This window comes from Cucumis melo, chromosome 3 (genome assembly GCF_025177605.1).
Source record: "Cucumis melo cultivar AY chromosome 3, USDA_Cmelo_AY_1.0, whole genome shotgun sequence".
In the NCBI taxonomy this organism is placed as follows: Eukaryota; Viridiplantae; Streptophyta; class Magnoliopsida; order Cucurbitales; family Cucurbitaceae; genus Cucumis; species Cucumis melo.
In genome coordinates this window covers 3,616,270-3,634,899 of record NC_066859.1, presented here as the reverse complement: position 1 = coordinate 3,634,899, position 18,630 = coordinate 3,616,270, and the positions used below count along the sequence as shown (strand labels likewise).

The 18,630-nt window shown below is 33.3% G+C and overlaps 1 protein-coding gene across 2 annotated transcripts; it reads right to left on the bottom strand.

The window, feature by feature from the left end:
• Nucleotides 1–1,803: 1,803 nt before the first annotated feature.
• On the bottom strand, nt 1,804–5,966 carry LOC103485581 (xylan O-acetyltransferase 1-like). Of its 2 annotated transcripts, XM_008443250.3 has the most exons (6): nt 5,544–5,964; nt 4,805–5,412; nt 4,545–4,716; nt 4,061–4,260; nt 3,734–3,892; nt 1,804–2,373 (listed from the first exon to the last, which is right to left on the bottom strand). In XM_008443250.3, the coding sequence occupies exons 2-6, from the start codon at nt 5,374–5,376 to the stop codon at nt 2,025–2,027; spliced, it is 1,452 nt and encodes a 483-aa protein (XP_008441472.1). In that variant the 5' UTR covers nt 5,377–5,412; nt 5,544–5,964; the 3' UTR covers nt 1,804–2,024. The 2 variants fall into 2 exon arrangements, with proteins under 2 accessions (XP_008441472.1, XP_008441471.1); XM_008443249.3 differs by having other exon boundaries at nt 4,805–5,966.
• Nucleotides 5,967–18,630: the final 12,664 nt, after the last annotated feature.

The following is an 18,630-nucleotide window of genomic DNA, read 5'->3' as shown; positions in this document are numbered from 1 at the left end:
TTAACTATTCTCGACGCCATTGGTGATTCATTGGAAATGTTTCTGACCATTCCCAATGGGTCACTAATGGCATCGGGAATAGAGGGGATCTCTTGACGCTTTCGTGATGGGTTGGGAGTTCCCATATAAAAAAGATGTTTCAGTTATGTGAAACACAAACCAAAATGAAAGAGGAGAAAGGAAGATCATTCGACGAAATGAAAAGAGGAGAAAGAGAGATCGTTGCTATTGTCGTCGTTCCCCTTGCCGCTGTGAGCCGCCGTCGTGCCTCTTCCGTCGTTTGCCGCCGCTCATCCCTATTTGAGGTAAGTTTAAAACCCTAAACCTTTAAATGTTAGTTTAAATAGTTTAGTTTTTTGTTTTTTGAAATTAGTTTTAGGATTTTAATAATGAATTAGTCTTAGGACATTGTTTAGGAATAAATTTTGGTTTTTGAAGTTGAAAGTTCGAATGTGGGTTGAAAATTAGAGGGGAGGGAGGAAGGGAGGGGTTATTAGAGAAATTGACTTGGAGAATTAAAAATTTGAATGTGTGGGTTGAATTTAAAGAAGGGGAGAGGGGTTTAAATTAAATATTTGAACGTGTACGAGGCTCGTTAGGAGACATGTGACTTTCTTTGTGCTTTTTTTTTTAACGAGGAATATTTCTTATTTGTAGTATGAACTTTGTTACATTTTTTGAATTTCTTTGTATTATGAACATTTAATTTTTTTTTGTTGAATTTGTGTTTGTGTTTTGTAATTTACTAATTTATTTTGAATTTTCTTTAATTTAATCGAAAATGAATGCAAATATTTCAGGAAATAAATCTTACAGGAAAATATTACATGAAAATATTTCAAGAGAAAAAAGTAAAAACTTACATGTTTAAAATATTTTCCGATGCAGTACATACGTGAGGAATATGGTGCAAACGTCATGTCGGAGATGGTTATTGTCGACACATGGATGACGTCGGATATACAAAACATCAGGAATAGTTATTTTCGACGCATAGTGGACGTTAGAACTGTGGACGTCGGGGATGCCTTGTCGTTGATGCATCGAAGACGTCTGTAACGATAACGTCGGAAGAAGTGTATTTATAGACTTATTTGTGGCCATTCGAATAGTCGTGTCCTTTTTCTATAATAATTTTTTATGCATATGTATCCACTCATGAAGAAACACAAATAATTCTTAGTTTTCATGAAATGATATATTCACTTATGATGCATCCATTCACGAAGAAACACGATCAATAACCAGACATTTTATTAAAGGAACCCACAAAATTTTGTGAATTTTTTTGTTTTATGATAGTTGGTGGTGAAAGCGAAAGGAATATCGACAAACAAAATTTGGAATTTTTGAGATCATAAAAAATAAACCATAGACTCCATGTGATAAGGATGTTGATCATTTGTGTTAGATGGTTGATAGTGGTGCATCAAATCATATTATATCAGTTGTGATTTGTCAATTGTAACTAATGTGAGAAATGGACAGTTGCTTTATCAGGTTGCCGGATGGAAACTATGTATAAATGCAGATATAGAATGGGAAAGTCATTGACAAGGGATTTGACCTTAATTAAAGAATGTTCTTTATTGACGAGCAATTAATTAAATTTCAGTGACTCAATTAAGAGATGATGAATTAAATTGTATTGTGCAGTTCAATAACAAATTCTTTAGTCTCACATTTTTAATTTAAAATAGTTAATATGCTACACAAACGTATATAAACGAAACGTAACTAAAGATGAGATAATTAAAAGAAAAATTTGAAAAACCAAGCTGACGGAAACTACTTTCAAATATATGAACAATGAAGAAGGGCTTACGCATGTTTTATTTGGAGAGATGAATTAACTGTTTTCCTTTTATAACTCAAACAAAAAAGGGGTAAAATCAACAACAGAAACCCCTAGAAGATTTTCATATGAAGAAGAAATTATACAAAAGAGCTTTTAGGAAAAGAAAAAAAAAAAAAAAGAAAAGGAGAGAATTTAATTGGATGTATGAATTAAAAAGATGGAATTGTTAGGAGTCGGAAATAATTCGTGTGTAGATAAACTCGTTCCAGGTGTCGGGCAAGCCGGGCAAACACCAGTGGATGCAATCGGCGTAGGTGGAGGGATCGGCCTGCTGCTCGGGGGTCAGCATCTTGCCCTGACGGATGGTGTAAACGGAGGTATGTGCGTCTTTACGGTACTCGGAGAGGGCGGTGATGTTGATGAAATGGACGGGTACTTTTATTGTTTGTGTTACGTTCATAGCGATGTAGAATAGACGACGGTCCGTCCCCACTTCTAACGGTGTCGTCATGTTTAGTACTGGCAGTGTCTCTTTCGCACATTTTATTCCTTCTGGGTTGTTCCAATCCAAGCTCCTGTGTTGTTCCACAAACCCAAAACAATTATTATTATTATTATTATTATTATTATTATTATTATTATTATTATTATCTTTTTTATGTTCATTTCTAATTTGGTCTTTTATTTAATTTCGTAGGTTGCAGAATCAATCTTTTTATTTGATGAAATAAATAGAAAAGTAAACAAAAAAACACAAAAATCAAATTTAAATGAGAAAATTGATTAATTAACGGAGGTAGTTGTGGCTTTTTTCAGATTAAAGTTTGTCTTTTTAAAGGATTTCTTGTGACTTTTGCAATGATTTACGTGATGTTTGATGGGCTCCACTCCTAACAAATTTGGACTAACTGCAATTTATACATCAAAAAATTATTTTAAATAAACTTTTGAAAATATGACAAAATATCCAAATCTATATCATACAAAGACTAAATAGACTATCAAATTCAGAAAAAATAAGGGGTATGGACTAGATAGGGTTGGAGGACGCTTTAATTGCTAAGTTAGCTATGGATAATATTAATATAAATTCAGTTTTTTTTAATATTATATAAAAAACATAAAGTTGAGGGAGACCTGAGTCTCTAGACCTAATAAAATCTAAATATCATTGTTATTGTGATGTTTTTGTTATATTTTATAAATATTTTTTTTTGTTGTTTTTAGTATAATTAAAAATAAACTTTTCGCGACAAATAATGATTTTGGAAATGCTAAATTAATGTATGTATTTTCAAAATTAATTAGAAAAACTTTTCATTAATTTTATAACAATTATTTAATAATAAAGAGATGGACTCAAGATTAAAGACGAGGTGAAGAATAAAAGAAAGAGAACTCTTCCCCACAAACCACAAATAAATGGAGTTTTTTTTGCCTTGAAAAGGAATGGTTTTAATTTAATTTTAGTACAATTGGTATAAATAACCTCTATAAAAACAAAATTATTTGTCACCCTATGTACCATTATTAATTAACCCACTCGAACTATAAATTTAGATAATTTCCAATTTCTTCATTTTAATTAATTGGTTGTATTAGCTATTGATCTACTCCACTTACACATATATTATTGTAAATAAAACTAATGATTTGGTGGATTAATAGGCAAAAGCCACAATCATTATGATGTTTCTTTCACTTCATTATTTTAATTATACACCAAACGGTATTAGGTACTTTTCTTGTGTAAGAATCATTTAATTAAACAATATGTGATGGTGTTGAAAGTTAATGCACGTAAAGCAATAAAAGAGAAACTAAACATAAAACAGTAGAAAAATAAATCAATTTAGAATATATTTTTGTTCTAAGAAAGAGAGATAATAATAATAATAATAATAATGATAATAAAAAGAGATAGGAAAAAATTACTTGATATGAAGAGGAGACATGCTGCTAAAGAAGACGGTGGTTCGATTAGGGTTCACATTTTCTTCAACCCATTTCTGCCACGTGGTCAATACTCTTCCATAAGCTAATGGCCTATCAACTTCATCATACTCCGTTGATCCATCATCAAACGATCCGCGCCTATACACATCAAATTCACAGAAAAAAAAAAAAGAACATGCAATTTATTAGCGTCGATAACACTCTACATCTTCTACCTCTTGTATTTAAGTATATATAATTGTTTCAGACTTTCAAAGATAAGCCAATTCTGGAGAAGGTTAGATAATTTGAAAAAGAAATACTTACAGAACTTTCATGGAGAAAGTATTCATCCACCAAATGTAAGTATTAAAGACGAGATAGTCAACATTTTTCCAATTCTCTCCATGCTTATTGATGGACTCAGGCATGATTATACGGTTCAAAATGCTGTGCATTTTTGGATCATCAGAATTTGACTCTACCAAAAACGGGGCCCAGTAGAACTCCACCGTAGCATTATAGTCCTGCACACGCACAAGATCCAAAGTTTTTCGAGTTTCTTCGAAACAGAGTAAATCCAAAGCAATAGGTCCACCAAAAAGATACCAATTTTCAATTACGAGAAATAATTCCTCACTACAAATCTAACATAACGCCTAATTTGGTTTGTTTATATCGTTAAATAAATAAGATCCGACGCAATAATTGAACCGGCCGCCGACGATTATGGACCGACCGGAAAACACACTATTTTTAATTGAACCTTCAAGACAAAAGAATTTAAATGAGAAAGAGAAAGAAATTATACGTCAATTTTGAAGATAGCGAGAGAACCAGTCTTGTTCAAGCTTTTCCTGCCTGGAGGAATCACTGATTGAACCAAACAAACCATGGATTCCCATTGGTTTCTGTTTAACGAATCTCCCACAAACATCAACCTCTTTCCTCTTAGTTTCTCCAGAAGCAATCTAGCTTTGAATCTGTAAAAGAAAAAAAAGAAACCCATTGATTTAATGATTGAATCGAAGTATTTGAATCTAAAATCTTTAAAAATTTAGTCTGCCTTACTTTGGTAAAGAACAATCTCTGGGTTGCCATCTCCAATTCTGATAAAGCGAATCCTTTCTTCCATTTCTTAAGCAAGTAACTTGCGCTGTGAGAAATTCACACTCATCTTCTTTATACAAGGGATAAGAAATGTTGTCGAATACCCAATCTCCATTATAAAGATCGCATTCTTCAGGGGGTAATTCAACATCGTCGTCATCATCTTCTTCAATTGTAGGCAGTTGTTCGACCTTCTGATTGCTCTGTTCTTCATCTTCCTTCAAAACAATCGATTTCAAATTAACAGATTCATCCGTTTCTGTTTCTGATTCCAATTCTTCCGAATTATCCACCTGTTTCGTTCCGATTTGGGATCTTGAATTCTCCGAAACGTCGGTTTCAATAGCGTTGTGAAAAGGGGAGCTCTGTTTTACACTCTGTTCTCGAACATCCTCTGTTTTAGAACCGGAAAATGGGAATTCAGCAATGGACTTTACATCTTCATTGTACATGAAAACCCCAAATAGAAAAACGGAGAAAACAACTGCAAATATGGAGAGATTGTTGTTTTTCCGAGCTTTCATTGCCGCCATTTCCAATGAGAATAGAGAGAATTTACGACGAGATGGCTGCATTCGAGAAGAAGAAGAAGAAAATTAGTAGTGGGCTTGAAGAAGAGAAGGGAGTTGAAATATAACGACGACATTGATTGAGGTTTAGATAGAGAGAGAGAAAAAAAAAAGAGAGAGAGAAACTTTACGTTGAGAATTAGGTTTTTGTTAGTCTAATTTGAGGTTCGGTGAAATGGGATTATCTCAGAAGAAAAAAGAATTGGCTCTTCCTTTTCTTTTCTGGTAGGAAGAGGAGATGTCTTTCTCAATATTTTCATTTGATTTTCTCTTCTCTCTTCTTCAAGTTAACAACTTCAGATGTTTTTCTTTAAACAATAGTCATGGAAGAGAGAGAGAGAGAGAGAGAGAGAGAGAGAGAGAGAGAGAGAGAGAGAGAGAGAGAGAGGAGTGATCTCAAAGTTTAGTTTAGTTTTTTTTTTATTTTTTTTTTATTTTTTTTTGCTTTTTGAGAGATGGTTTGTTCTGAGTTCTTTTTCGAATCTGAGTTAGTGAAATGGATGGAAAAAAGAAGAGGAAGTGAGAAAACAGTTGGATGCTTGTAAGTGAAGGTCTCCCCGTAAAATGTCGAGAAAATGGAATGGCTTTAAGTCATATTACTAGCTTTGATCTGACGGTCATACTCTGTTTCATCTTTGGTGGGTCCTTTCAAGATGGACGGTCCTGATTCTTTCCACCCTTATCCATGCAAGGACAACTTTGACATTCCTCCACAGATGCTTAATTTTGAAATTCTTGCAATAGAATTATCCACACTACACCATGTTAAGTAATTTTAAGTTGTTTTAAACTTTTCTTAACTATATTTGTTATGTTTCTTTTTTATTTAAATATAATATTCATTAATGTTTCGATCTTTAAATAGGAGATATTGTATTTTTTACTTTATAAAAAAAAAAAAAATAAATAAGAATCGTGATAAATATGAATAAATGTATAGAAAGCAGTAATGCAGCTTAACTAACATAAGTAGAAGATTGGTTTTTCTGGGTTTGTAAAGGATGGATAGTTGATTATAGAATAGGCTATTTATAAAAAAGGAAAAAGAAAAAGAAAAAGAAAAAATCTCTTATATTTTGACCTTGTACTTTGCCATCTGGGTGGGTCTTCTAATGGATATGATGTATGATCTTATAGCATGTCGTGGCCACGAGTTGTTGTTGGAATTATAGAGCTTTAGAACTCCTAATTAATGTACCATTCTTTTATTTAGTGATTCTAAAATTCAAGTTCAACCCATCACAAATTTTCTATGGAAAACTTTCCTAAATATAACAAAAAAATTTAGCCATTTTTAAATATTATAAGTTTGCCATTTCATCCCTTTCTCTCGATTTTCGTCTACTCTTATTTTTTAGGTGCAATTTCTTCCTTCCTTTATTTGGATAATCAAATCTATTTTTTTTCTTGAACAAAAAATAAAAGATTGTGTATAAAAAATATTGAAAAAATAGTTTATACAACAAAAATTTGGGGTAGCCAAATCTAAACAATCTCAATTTAAAAAAATTCTAATCTAAAGGATCTTGTAGTGAAATCTAAACAATCCTATAAGATGTAATCCACTAACAAATTAAACGATTAAACGATAGAATTGGAAAAATAAATCTAAATCACAGTGTATCACAAGTCTAAACTTGTACCAAAAGTCTAAACGTGTACCAAATAGATAAATTATCAACTAAATAGGTTAATTTAATTACGTGGGGTTGATCCATCTCTGGAGGAAAAACCAAACTACCGAATATAAAACGCGATCTTGCCGTCCTCGATTACATAGACTATGTCTTTTGTTTTGTGCTCCTTATAATTGAAATTCTGTTTTATTACAACTCTACTCTATAAAGTCTTCATCACATATTCTATTATCTAACAATCTTTCAATTTTATCTAATAATTTTTTTTATTTTGAAAATAATGTTTAATAAATCTTTAAGACTTTTCTTTCTGAATGATTTATATAAGGTTCGACCCCTACAAAGACTTCAAATATTTAATATAGTTTCTTATAGTGATTGAAGTTTAAATGTTATGCTATCTTTTTTTAAGGAAATATTGTATTAGCATATGGTTTGAGGTTGATAACATATATTTTATGATTAAACTTTTAACGTGTGATATTATATTAACTTGTTGGGTTTTATTAAGACTACTCTTTAGCCAAATCACGAGGGAATAATGTTTTTTATAGTGTTTAGTTGAGAGTGATAAAGCAAGGAAAGGTGTTTGAAGATTCTTAAAACAATGAAATACATAAGGTTAAGGAATAAGTTTAAGGTTATTTATTATATAGCTAGGAAGACAATAAAAAGTCTTTGTATAATAGCCCATTAAGGAGTCAAGACTCGGAATAAGATCCTATGACTTTTGAAATTAATTTTCTAATTATGCCTCTATGATTGGATATGTCCGTTGTTTGGAACTCATCAGGCTTTTAGAAATTTTAGTTGGGAATATGTTTTATTCGTTTATAATGAATAGCAATTTTAGAAATAATAATTATGTGTATACAATAACACTTACAAAATATTGTAAAATAGCAAATTCTATCACTAATAAGACTTCTATCGTCTTATGGTCTATCAGTGAAAAACCAATATTTGCAACATAGTTTATCAATGATAAACTTCTATCATTTATAGATTTTGATAGATTTTGCAATATTTGTAATTTAAAAAAGATATTGTTATACGTGCTAATATTTTGAATATAATTTCTATATTTATAATTATCCCTTCATTCATTAAGAAGAGCACATCAGGTGGATATCTTTAAAAGTTAAATTATAAAAAATGTCTTTGAGCTTTAAACTTTCGATATGATATTAATGAAGGGATGAAAGCTCTTACACAACGAAAGAATTACAGAACCATTAGTTAATTTTAATTGGAACCTAAAAATACCAATATATTGGTAAAAAATATATAGAAACTAATTTCTATTATGGTTAAGCATGCTATCAAAAAATAAATTACAAAGAATGAAAAATAGAAAACTTACGATCGTGGACGACTCTGGATCTACAAACCACCAAATTTGGAGACACCACCACTTGATCTCTACCTGTAGTCAATCGAACCATGGCAAGACGTCTAAGTATACGGTCAAAGATAGCTCACACATGACAAAGAATCATGTGACCAAAACTAGCTCACGCATATTTAGTACCCACAACGATAGCAATCTCCAACCAATCCAATCCAACTGTGATAGCATACTAAATATACGACCCGAGAATAACTCACCCATGATCCATATCCACCAGGAAACATGCGGTCAAACGAAGCTCACGCATACCTAGCACCTATCATAGTAACAACATCCATATTGCTTCTATGTGCACGTACAGCCACCCACCATGGGTTAAGCTAGGCCCGAAGCCATATCACAATCCTCCATCCACATCCTCACCTAGACTCAGGTTCTTAAATCTCTGATCATAACCTTTTTCAACCCTAGAACCTCTTGACAACCATAGGTGGTGCTACGGAAACACATTCACGTAGCCTTAGGAAAATCACCTTCTCGTTTACCATAAACATTAGTTAAACATATTTCAAACCAAGTATAATAAGAACTTAAAACACAAATTTATAGAGTTCAAGCCATGCACATGCTTAAATTCGTGATGAACAAACACATCGTTTAAGTGTAAATGAAAACAGGAACTTGAAACCCGCTTTTATAAAATTTGAGTCATAAACATTCTTAAAATCACGATGCGTAAACATATTATTTAAACATAAACGAAAATTTGGTCATAGAAAGTGTAAATCATGGTAGTTTCCAAGCAATATAATGAGATAACATGTATAAGTATAAAGAAAGCTTGAAAATGAGCCACTCACAATCAGTGACTCGATCCCCTGGGGTTATATGCTTTTCTCACTTCAATTTGGCCTGAAACAACGACCAATGACCTTAAGTTATCTTCGTATATCAATATATCACAACTATCTCTAAATACTTCATTATGACAACTCAAACTATTTATGGTTCAATAGGTCGAACTCCACTTTTCTTATTAACTTGTATCATTCACCACATGCTTTAGTTTAAGCTAAAAATTTCACTTTTGGACCCTTAAACCTCAACTTAAACTCCTAACACCACAAGCAAACAAGCTTAAGTCGTCTTTTAAAATCATATGCTCTTATACCCAATATCCACACCTTAGAGGTTTAAATCAGTTAACAACTCAATATTAATCTAACGAGTCAAAACTTAGGCACTTACCCAAATTTGTCTAAAATGACCTTAAATGTATTGATCAATGTTTCTAAGTCCTTCAAATCTTCAGTCTTTCATACAAAACAATATGGGTAATATCAAGTTCATGCTAGACTAAATGGGTATCCATGAAACTTACCAAAATTACCTAAAATCTTACCAAACACTTATCAAAGTAGCTTTAATCCTAATGGAAAACACCCTAATGACTTTCTACTTCGAAAACAAGCATCCACCATCATGGGCTATTCAATTTTAACGCTTTAACTTAATGGGCTATTTAATTTTAACACTAAAAATAAATGGGTATTCAAGGCCCCCACTTAAAGATGCTTAAAAACTTACCCAAGTTGTACCAAAACGCCCGATTTTGAGCTTTTGAATGGCTGAATAGCGGTTCAAACTCTTTTAGAACTCAAATCTAGAAAGGAAAACTAATGGGTAATGCGAAAACCAAGTCAAAGCCTAATGGGTAATTGCAACTCATCAAGAAATCTAACTAAAATAAAGAAGATTTACCTAGAATTTAGATCCGACGATAAAGAGTTGGAAAAAAACTAAGTTGGCAGCGATTCGGCTTGTAGAATGACTTTGATCGAGCCCAAAGACTTTAAATTTGTGTGACCTGCAAAGGGTTCGACGTGGGGTGGTTGTCGTTTAGCTAAATGGGCGGAGTGAAGGTTGTTGATTTGGCGTTGGTGAGCCATGTTGTGACTGAAGGCGTCGTGGCTAACACATAAGAAGAAGATTCCAGTGTGTAGTCATCATCTTGCGTCGGAGGGGGAGGGTTTCGACTTTGGTGGTGGCACCGGCATGAATGAGAGGAAGAGATAGAGAGACGGTTGGCATTGAGAGAGATTTCGAGGGAGGGAGAGGAGGAGATCGTTCCAACTTGAAGAGAATAAGAAGAAGCTTATTTTCTTCCTTTTCTTTCTGTTTTTTTTAAAGAAAAGACCCACTAAAAGGAAAGAAGAAGAAGATAATATTGAGAAATGATCATAATGCCTCCCACTTACTCATTTAACTTCTACTTTGGCCATTTCTTAGATTTTCCATCATTTCAACACTTTATTCCAAGTCTTGTTCCAAATTAAAATTGTTCCAATTCCTTATCACAAACATTCAACCTTAAAAAAAATTAGAAATTGGATTTAAACTTGTTTTTCAAAATTGGAAAATATTAAGTAACTAAAAGGAGAATGGAAAGAGAGTTTACAAATATAGACTAATATCGGTAAGTTAGTCCTTCACAAGTGTTCATAACACCAGCTGGGTCAAATTACCGGTTTACCCTTGGGTTACTTCTAGTCCTTAAATACCAGTGCTTCTCTAATGAACAACCTGTTTATGGTCCAACCAATAAACAGAAATCTCTCTCGTGCAATAAAGAGGGTATGACCCTTTGTTCAAGTCCCGGAGACACCATTTAAGGAAACACCTATCTACTTACCCTAAAGTTGGGAAGGAGTGAATTCCATCTTGTGTGATTATGTTTCTAGCCCCCCACTCCGTTCTTGTCCCTAAAATGATAATCATATTGAGTCAGAAATCTAACCGCTCTTACTCGTACAAATTAAAGGACAATCCCTCGTGAAAAAAAAGTTCATAATACACTTAGGATTAAGATTAAGTTACCTAGGTCATCCCAATGAAATAGAAACCCAACTAGTTAACGAAGTTACATCTAGTGGTTACTATTTTGTGGTCCGGTCTTATGCAAACTCACTACACAGGATACCTTCACTCGCATGTTGCCTACATGAACGCGTTTGATCAATGCGTTTGTATCAAATACAAAGTGAGCCATATCTATAGTGTTACCAGGATATGGTACCCAACCTTAACCCTATACTATCGACTCTTTAAGTTGATCTTGAATATTGATCCCTGTATATCTCTACATACTGTTCAAGACTCATCACACAACTTAAGATGTTAGTTTATTGGATATAGGTTATTAAGAAAAAAATAAGAATATAATCAATAACACTTATTGAAATTATAATAATAAAACACTTTATTAATAACGATCAATGAATTATATTTACTATCTACGAGTGTTAGGACATATATAAAACCCAACAAACTCCAAATTGGACTAAAACTCTAGTCACTATAGGATGTACATAATAAAGTAATCCTCAAACATTGAAAATGGTAAAATGTACAAGTATATTACATAAAACATATATATACAAATACAATAAACTAGGGCATCATTATACCCATTACACATCTCCTACTTGTCCTAGATTATCTAATATACATATCTTGTAGACCTAGACTATCTAGATGACCCTTAAACACTTAAGCCCTAAGAGTCTTTGTAAACGGATCAACAATGTTATACTCCGAAGCAATCTTGGTGACAATCACATCCCCTCGTTGCACAATCTCCCGTATCAGGTGATACTTTCTTTCTATGTGTTTCCCTCATTTGTGGCTACGACGTTCTTAAGAATTGACTACTGCCTCACTTTTATCACAATATAAAGTGATGGACATGTTCATGTTTGGAACCACTTCCAAATCATGCAGGAACTTTCTAAGCCAAACTGCTTATTTTGCTGCTTCACAAGTAGAGATGGTGGAGTCTGTAATGCATCCTTGCTTGATGCTATGCCATACCATAGCTCTCTCATTCAGGGTGAACACTGATCTCGATGTGAATTTCTAGAATCCTTATCTGTTTGAAAATTAGAGCCAGTGTATCCTGTAAGGATCAAATCCTTAGCTCCATACACAAGCATGTAGTCTCTCGTTCTCCTAAGATACTTAATAATAATTCTAACCATCGTCCAGTGGTCTAACCCTAGGTTGGACTGATACCTATTGACTATTCCCACTGCATAAGAAATGTCTGGCCTAGTGTAGAGCATAACATACATTAAGCTATCAATAATTGAGGCGTACAGAATACTTCTTGAGGTGTCTTAGGACAATGTTCCTTAAACAAGTGAATCTTATGTCTGAAAGGTAATACATCCTTCTTAAAGTTCTGCATTGACTATCGAATCGACATTTTATCGATATAGGTTGCCTGAGACAGTGTTAACGTTTTGTTCTTACGATCCTTTATGATTTGAATCCCAAGAACATATTGTGCTTCTCCCAAATCTTTCATTTGGAATTGGACCACCAACCAAGTTTTAACGTCAGTTAGGTATCCCACATCATTCCCAATGAGGAGGATATCATCCATATAAAGTACTAAGAAAGCTACTTTACCTTTGTTGATTTTCTTGTATACACAAGGTTCATCAACATTTTGGTCAAAATCGTAGGATTTGATCGTAGTATCAAACCTAATGTTCCAAGAAAAGGAACCTTGACATCCATTTGTCATATTTCATAATCATAAAGTGTGGCTAAGAATAAGAGAATCCTTATAGACTTTAACATAGCAACAAGAGAAAAATTTTCCTCATAGTCAACCCCTTCTCTTTAGGTATACCGTTGCTACAAGCCTTGCTTCGAAGGTCTGTACCTTCCCAGCTGAATCTTTCTTTCTTTTATAGATCCATTTGCACCCTATAGGTTTTACCCCTTCAGGTAGATCTACAAGCTGCCATATTGAATTGAAGTACATAGACTCCATTTCAAGGTTCATGGCTTTGACCCATAGGTTCTTGTTTACATCATTCATTGCCTGTTTATAGGACAATGGATCCTTAACACCATCATTTGGTATGAAAACCTAAGTTTCAGTTAAACTCAAGTAACGATTAGGTTGTGATAAAACTCTCTCATTGCGTGGAGACATTCTCAATGATTGAGAAGGATGAGATTGACCTGATGTGTTGGTTTCATCAACTCTTGATGAGGGATCAACTTGATCAACAACCCTTGTTGGTTCATCAGTAACTTTAGTTAATACTAATTACCTTCGTGGTTTATGATCTCTTATGTGTTCTTCTTCCAAGAAAGTAGCATCCGTAGATATAAACACTTTGTTTTCTTGTGGATTAAAGAATAGACAATCTCTCGTTTATTTTGGGTAACTAACAAATTGACTTAATCTTGAACGAGGTTAACTTCTTGGGATTTGTCACTAACACGTGTGCTGGACAATCCTAGATTCTGAAGTGACTTAAACTAGGTTTACGTCCTCTCCATAGCTTGAAAGGTGTTTCAGAAACACTCTTCAAGGGAACATTGTTTAAAATGTCAAATGCAGTCTCTACTGTATACCCTCAAAATGAGCTAGGCAATTGAGCATAACTCATCATTGAACGAACCATATCTAACAAGGTTTTATTTCTCCTTTCTAATAAACCATTTTGTTGAGGTGTACCAGGTGCAAAGAGTTGAAATTTGATTTCATGTTCTATCATATAGTCTTGAAATCTCAAATCCATGTACTCTCCATCTCGATCAGATCAAAGTATTTTAATTTTTTTACTTAATAGATTTTCAACTTCAGCCTTATACTCCTTGAACTTTTCAAGAGCTTCAGACTTATGTCCCATTCAGTATAAATAACCACACCTTGAATAATCAACTATAAAAGAGATGAAGTATTCAAAACCTCCTTTACCTTTTATATTCATGAGACCATAGAGTTCTAAGGGCTCTTTGGCACAAGATCGACAGTCTTATTAAGGATAAACTGACCAAGGAGCAGCTGCAAATGTTCGACAAAACAATTTTTGGTCCATTGCTGAATGTCAACATGGTCTTCAACGGCCAGTTGATCGGCATTTCTTGCTGAGGCAGATACCTGAAGACGGTAACACAAATGGAATCTATTTTTTAGTTTTGGGGAAGAACGTTCGTTTCACCCAAAAGGAATTCAACATCATAACTGGATTGTGGCCAACAAACACAACATTGGAGAAAGATTACGATAACAAGCGCCTACAAAACCTTTTATTCGGATCAGTAAATAAGAAACTAATAACATGCTTGAAAATTGAGGAAATTTTCAAGAATTTTGAGTTTACAAATGATGACAATGCTGTAAAGGTCGCCTTGGGTGTCTTTATAGAAACTATGATGGTCTGGAAGGATAAGAAAACAGAATTTGATATGGATATTTTGGGAAGAGTTGATGATGAAGAAGCATTTAAAAGCTTCGATTGGTTAACTTTCTTCTACACTCGTCTGCTCAACAGTTTAAAGACAAATCTACAAGGAAAAAAAGAAGCATACGAGCTAAAGAAGACAACAAGTTCCAAAGCAATGACATACTACAACATCAAAGGCTACGTGCTTACTTTTCAGATGATTTTTATTTGTTTATGCACTTTACTTAAATGCAAATTAAACATCAAAGTTTGACATATTTGTTTAAATGTTGTAGGTGTGGGCTTATGAAGTACTCTCAACTGCAAGTGAGCACCTAGCCACAAGAAACAGTAAGGGATTAATCCCTAGGATATTGAGATGGAATTGTACACAAGCTTCATCTTACAAAATGCTGCTGAAGAACATATTCAAACAAAAATGTAAGTAAAACTTGTCAACGATCGTTTAATACAATTACACGATCGTTTAATACGATGACATTGCAGACTGTTGTTAAACCTAAACTGAAGCTGTCAACCCAAGAGAAAGCTTTCATGGAGAGTCGAATTCGAGGGGATGATAACATGCAAATGGAGGACGATGAATCCATTCAAGATATTAACAAAAATGATACCAATACTCCTGATCATGCAATGAACAAAAAATCATTGGAGCAATTAGACTCATCTCCACAACTGTTACCACAAAGGAAACAAAGTCAAACAGTGGCTGACCAGTCTGAAATGCATCCAATCACCAACAAGAAATGTTGCAGATCAAAGAAGTCCAATGACAAAGAACAACAAAGTCATTCAAAATCCTACAAGAAACTGAAGAACGAGATAAAAGAAGTTCGTAAGGATTTTTCCACACCGACTTCTATAGTCGTAGGATGGATGACACAATCAGAAAGCAGTCATTGGAGTTGTCTGAAATGAAGCAGATGCTCGAGAGATTGGTCTAGGTAAAATTTATTTTCAGAATACGTTATGTACATAATCGTTTATCAAAGTTACACGATCGTTTATCAAAGTTACGCGATCGTTTACTTTTATATACACGATCGTTTAACAATACATTATTTTTTAATTTTATTTTCGTTTTTATTTGTTTATTAGAATCAAAATGAAAATCAAAGGAATGATCATACTCATCAGAATGACAATGATAATGATCAGAATAGAGAAGATATGATCACCAGTGACCAAGCATATGTTGAGGAACAACATACTGAACATCAAGAGGAAACCCAAAGGTTAACATTTCATTTATTGTTTACTGCTTTATAATGTTGAAAATTGCTTACATTTTAAATAAGTAACAATTATATTTTTTCTTATTCTCATTTTTTTTCTCATTTTGTTTAGGGAACATCAAGAGGAATCTGGTAGTGATATAAGCATATACGGCAGGGATGCAGACTTGCTAATGACTATAAGAGATATATCGGATAATCTAAATGCTCAAAGTCAGAAAGAAAAAAACGTGCCAGAAATTATTACTACCCTTCCACTTGTGAGTCAACCTCTTGCACTTTGTGAAATGGCTCCATTGGATCAAACTGTACAAATTCATGAAGTACCACCATCAATTTCAATTGTAAATGAAGAATCTCAACTGGCATGTATATACAACAAATTTGTAGTCCTTTGAATTAATAGTTTGTTACTTGTCTAATATCATACATTGCAGGAAACAACAAAACAACAGGTTGAGATTAAAAAAAATGATGAAGCAGTAACTTTGGTTGAAAAAGAACCAGTAACGGTGTCTGATAAAGATGAACAACAAAAACCAATAAAGAGAAGAAAGTTATGTAAAATAGCAAATAAAAAGGTGCTCGATGAAGATGAACAAGTTAATCCACCCACAACATCTACTAAGATCATATCAGAATCTATAATACCTGTCTTAGATGTTGAAACCAGAGATGTAGATAGATATAATCCCATGTGGCAAGTGGATCCAAAATTATGGAAGGCATACTTAGAATGGAAAAGATCAAGAAAAACAACTCACGAAGAAAGGAAAGTAGTCTCCACAACCAGAAAGAAAGATTTTTCAAACAGCTTGAAGAAAACACATGGATACTTGGAGACGTAAGTACTCTTTCCAAATTTCATTTTATATGTAAACGATCACTCATATTTTCTAAACGATCGATTCTATTAGCTAAACGATCGCTTTTATTAACTAAACGATCTCTTCTATTAACTAAACGATTGTTTATATATATTACACGATCGCTTAGTAAGTAAACAATCACATGTACATTTTTTAAACGATCACTTATATTCTCCTTTCATTCACTAAACGATCGTTTAATTTTCTTTGTAGACCATGGATTTTCTATTATCCCACTTGCAGGAGAAAATGTTGCATCTCAAGCAACTTTGCAAGCGTACTTTTAGAATAATAGATTCCGCGTTTATAATAAGTTGTTATTCTTTAATTTTTTTTGTATAGAAGTTAAACTGCATCATTATATTCTGACTCAATTTTTTTACTTGTTCTTCAAGACTGGAATCAATAAACTAAACTGCATAGTTTGGCAATATATTTTTTATGCTCATATGGTGACACCAGACAATAAAAAAGCTGAATGAACAGATACAACAACACACTTAAATATATGGACAGAAAAAATTTGAAATACTATTTCAACACAGCTATTGGCGATTTCGAAGAAAAACCAGGGTGGGTAGATGTCAACTACGTGATTGGCTGCATCAACATAAAAGAACACTGGTTGGCTATTGTAGCTGATATGAGAAAATGCAAGATCTACGTGTTCGACTCAATGCCAAATTATGTTGAACAGAAACTTATTGATCAAGCTCTTCAAATGCCTGTACGATGCATCGCCTCACTCGCAATTGCAATTGGAGTGAACCTCCATTCAGAACGATTCAAATATAGCCCTTGGTCAGTACGCAGATTGAAGACCACATTACAGAAATGGCGTTTACTGGATTGTGGCATTTTTTGTTCTAAATTTATTGAATGCCTTGTAACTGAAGCTAAGCATGGTTGTCTAACTGTGCAAAACATGAAACTGTTTAGACAACAGTATGTACTGGAACTTTGGGCGAATAAATACTTTTGGTAAATAAATATATATTTGGTTCTTGTACTTTTGAGTTAATATTTGTATTCGTTTAGATACATATCACAAAACATTCGTGTATAGAAATACTCATCACACACATATCTTTAAGCGATTGTTTAGTAAAGTGTAAACGATCTTCTTAATAAACATAAAAATTATTAAGCGATCGTTTATAGAAACCACACTAATATCTAAAAGAATATTAAGCGATTTTCTAAACATTCAGGTGAAGAATATTAAGCAATCATTTATATGTATCACACTAGTGTAAAAGATTGTGCACATATCTTTAAGCGATCATTTAGTAAAGTCTAAATGATCTTCTTAAAATCATAAAAAATATTAAGCAATCGTTTACCTACAAGTAGTTTTGCAACGTAGAGAATAATTGATACTTGTGATTTATGTACATATTTCGCAACATACATGATATACAACTACTACAAATCTCGCAACAAAATTCAATACATAGGAGTGTTGGTTCATAATTGAAATGCCAATTGTTTTCTGACGTACGACATGTTTTCTTGACATAATGTATCTAAATCAAAACCAGCAGCTATGTACTCAAAATACTTAATGGTGAATACGCCACAATCACTATTATTTCGTTGTAGTGGAATGGAGTCGACAATGACAACTGGCCAAGGTTCCTTGTATGTCGATGATCCACCTCTCCTAGCAAAGAATCTAGTACTATCTAAAAAATTTGGCACCAACTCTCGAATCGGCAGTAATATGTTTCTCATCTCTTCGGCACTTGTAAGTGACGGAAGCGAATCTCATACCTTGACTTGACAACTTACCAAATCCAAGAATAATAGAACCCAATGGTTGACATGGACATTGAATGGAGAGTAAATGTAATCAAC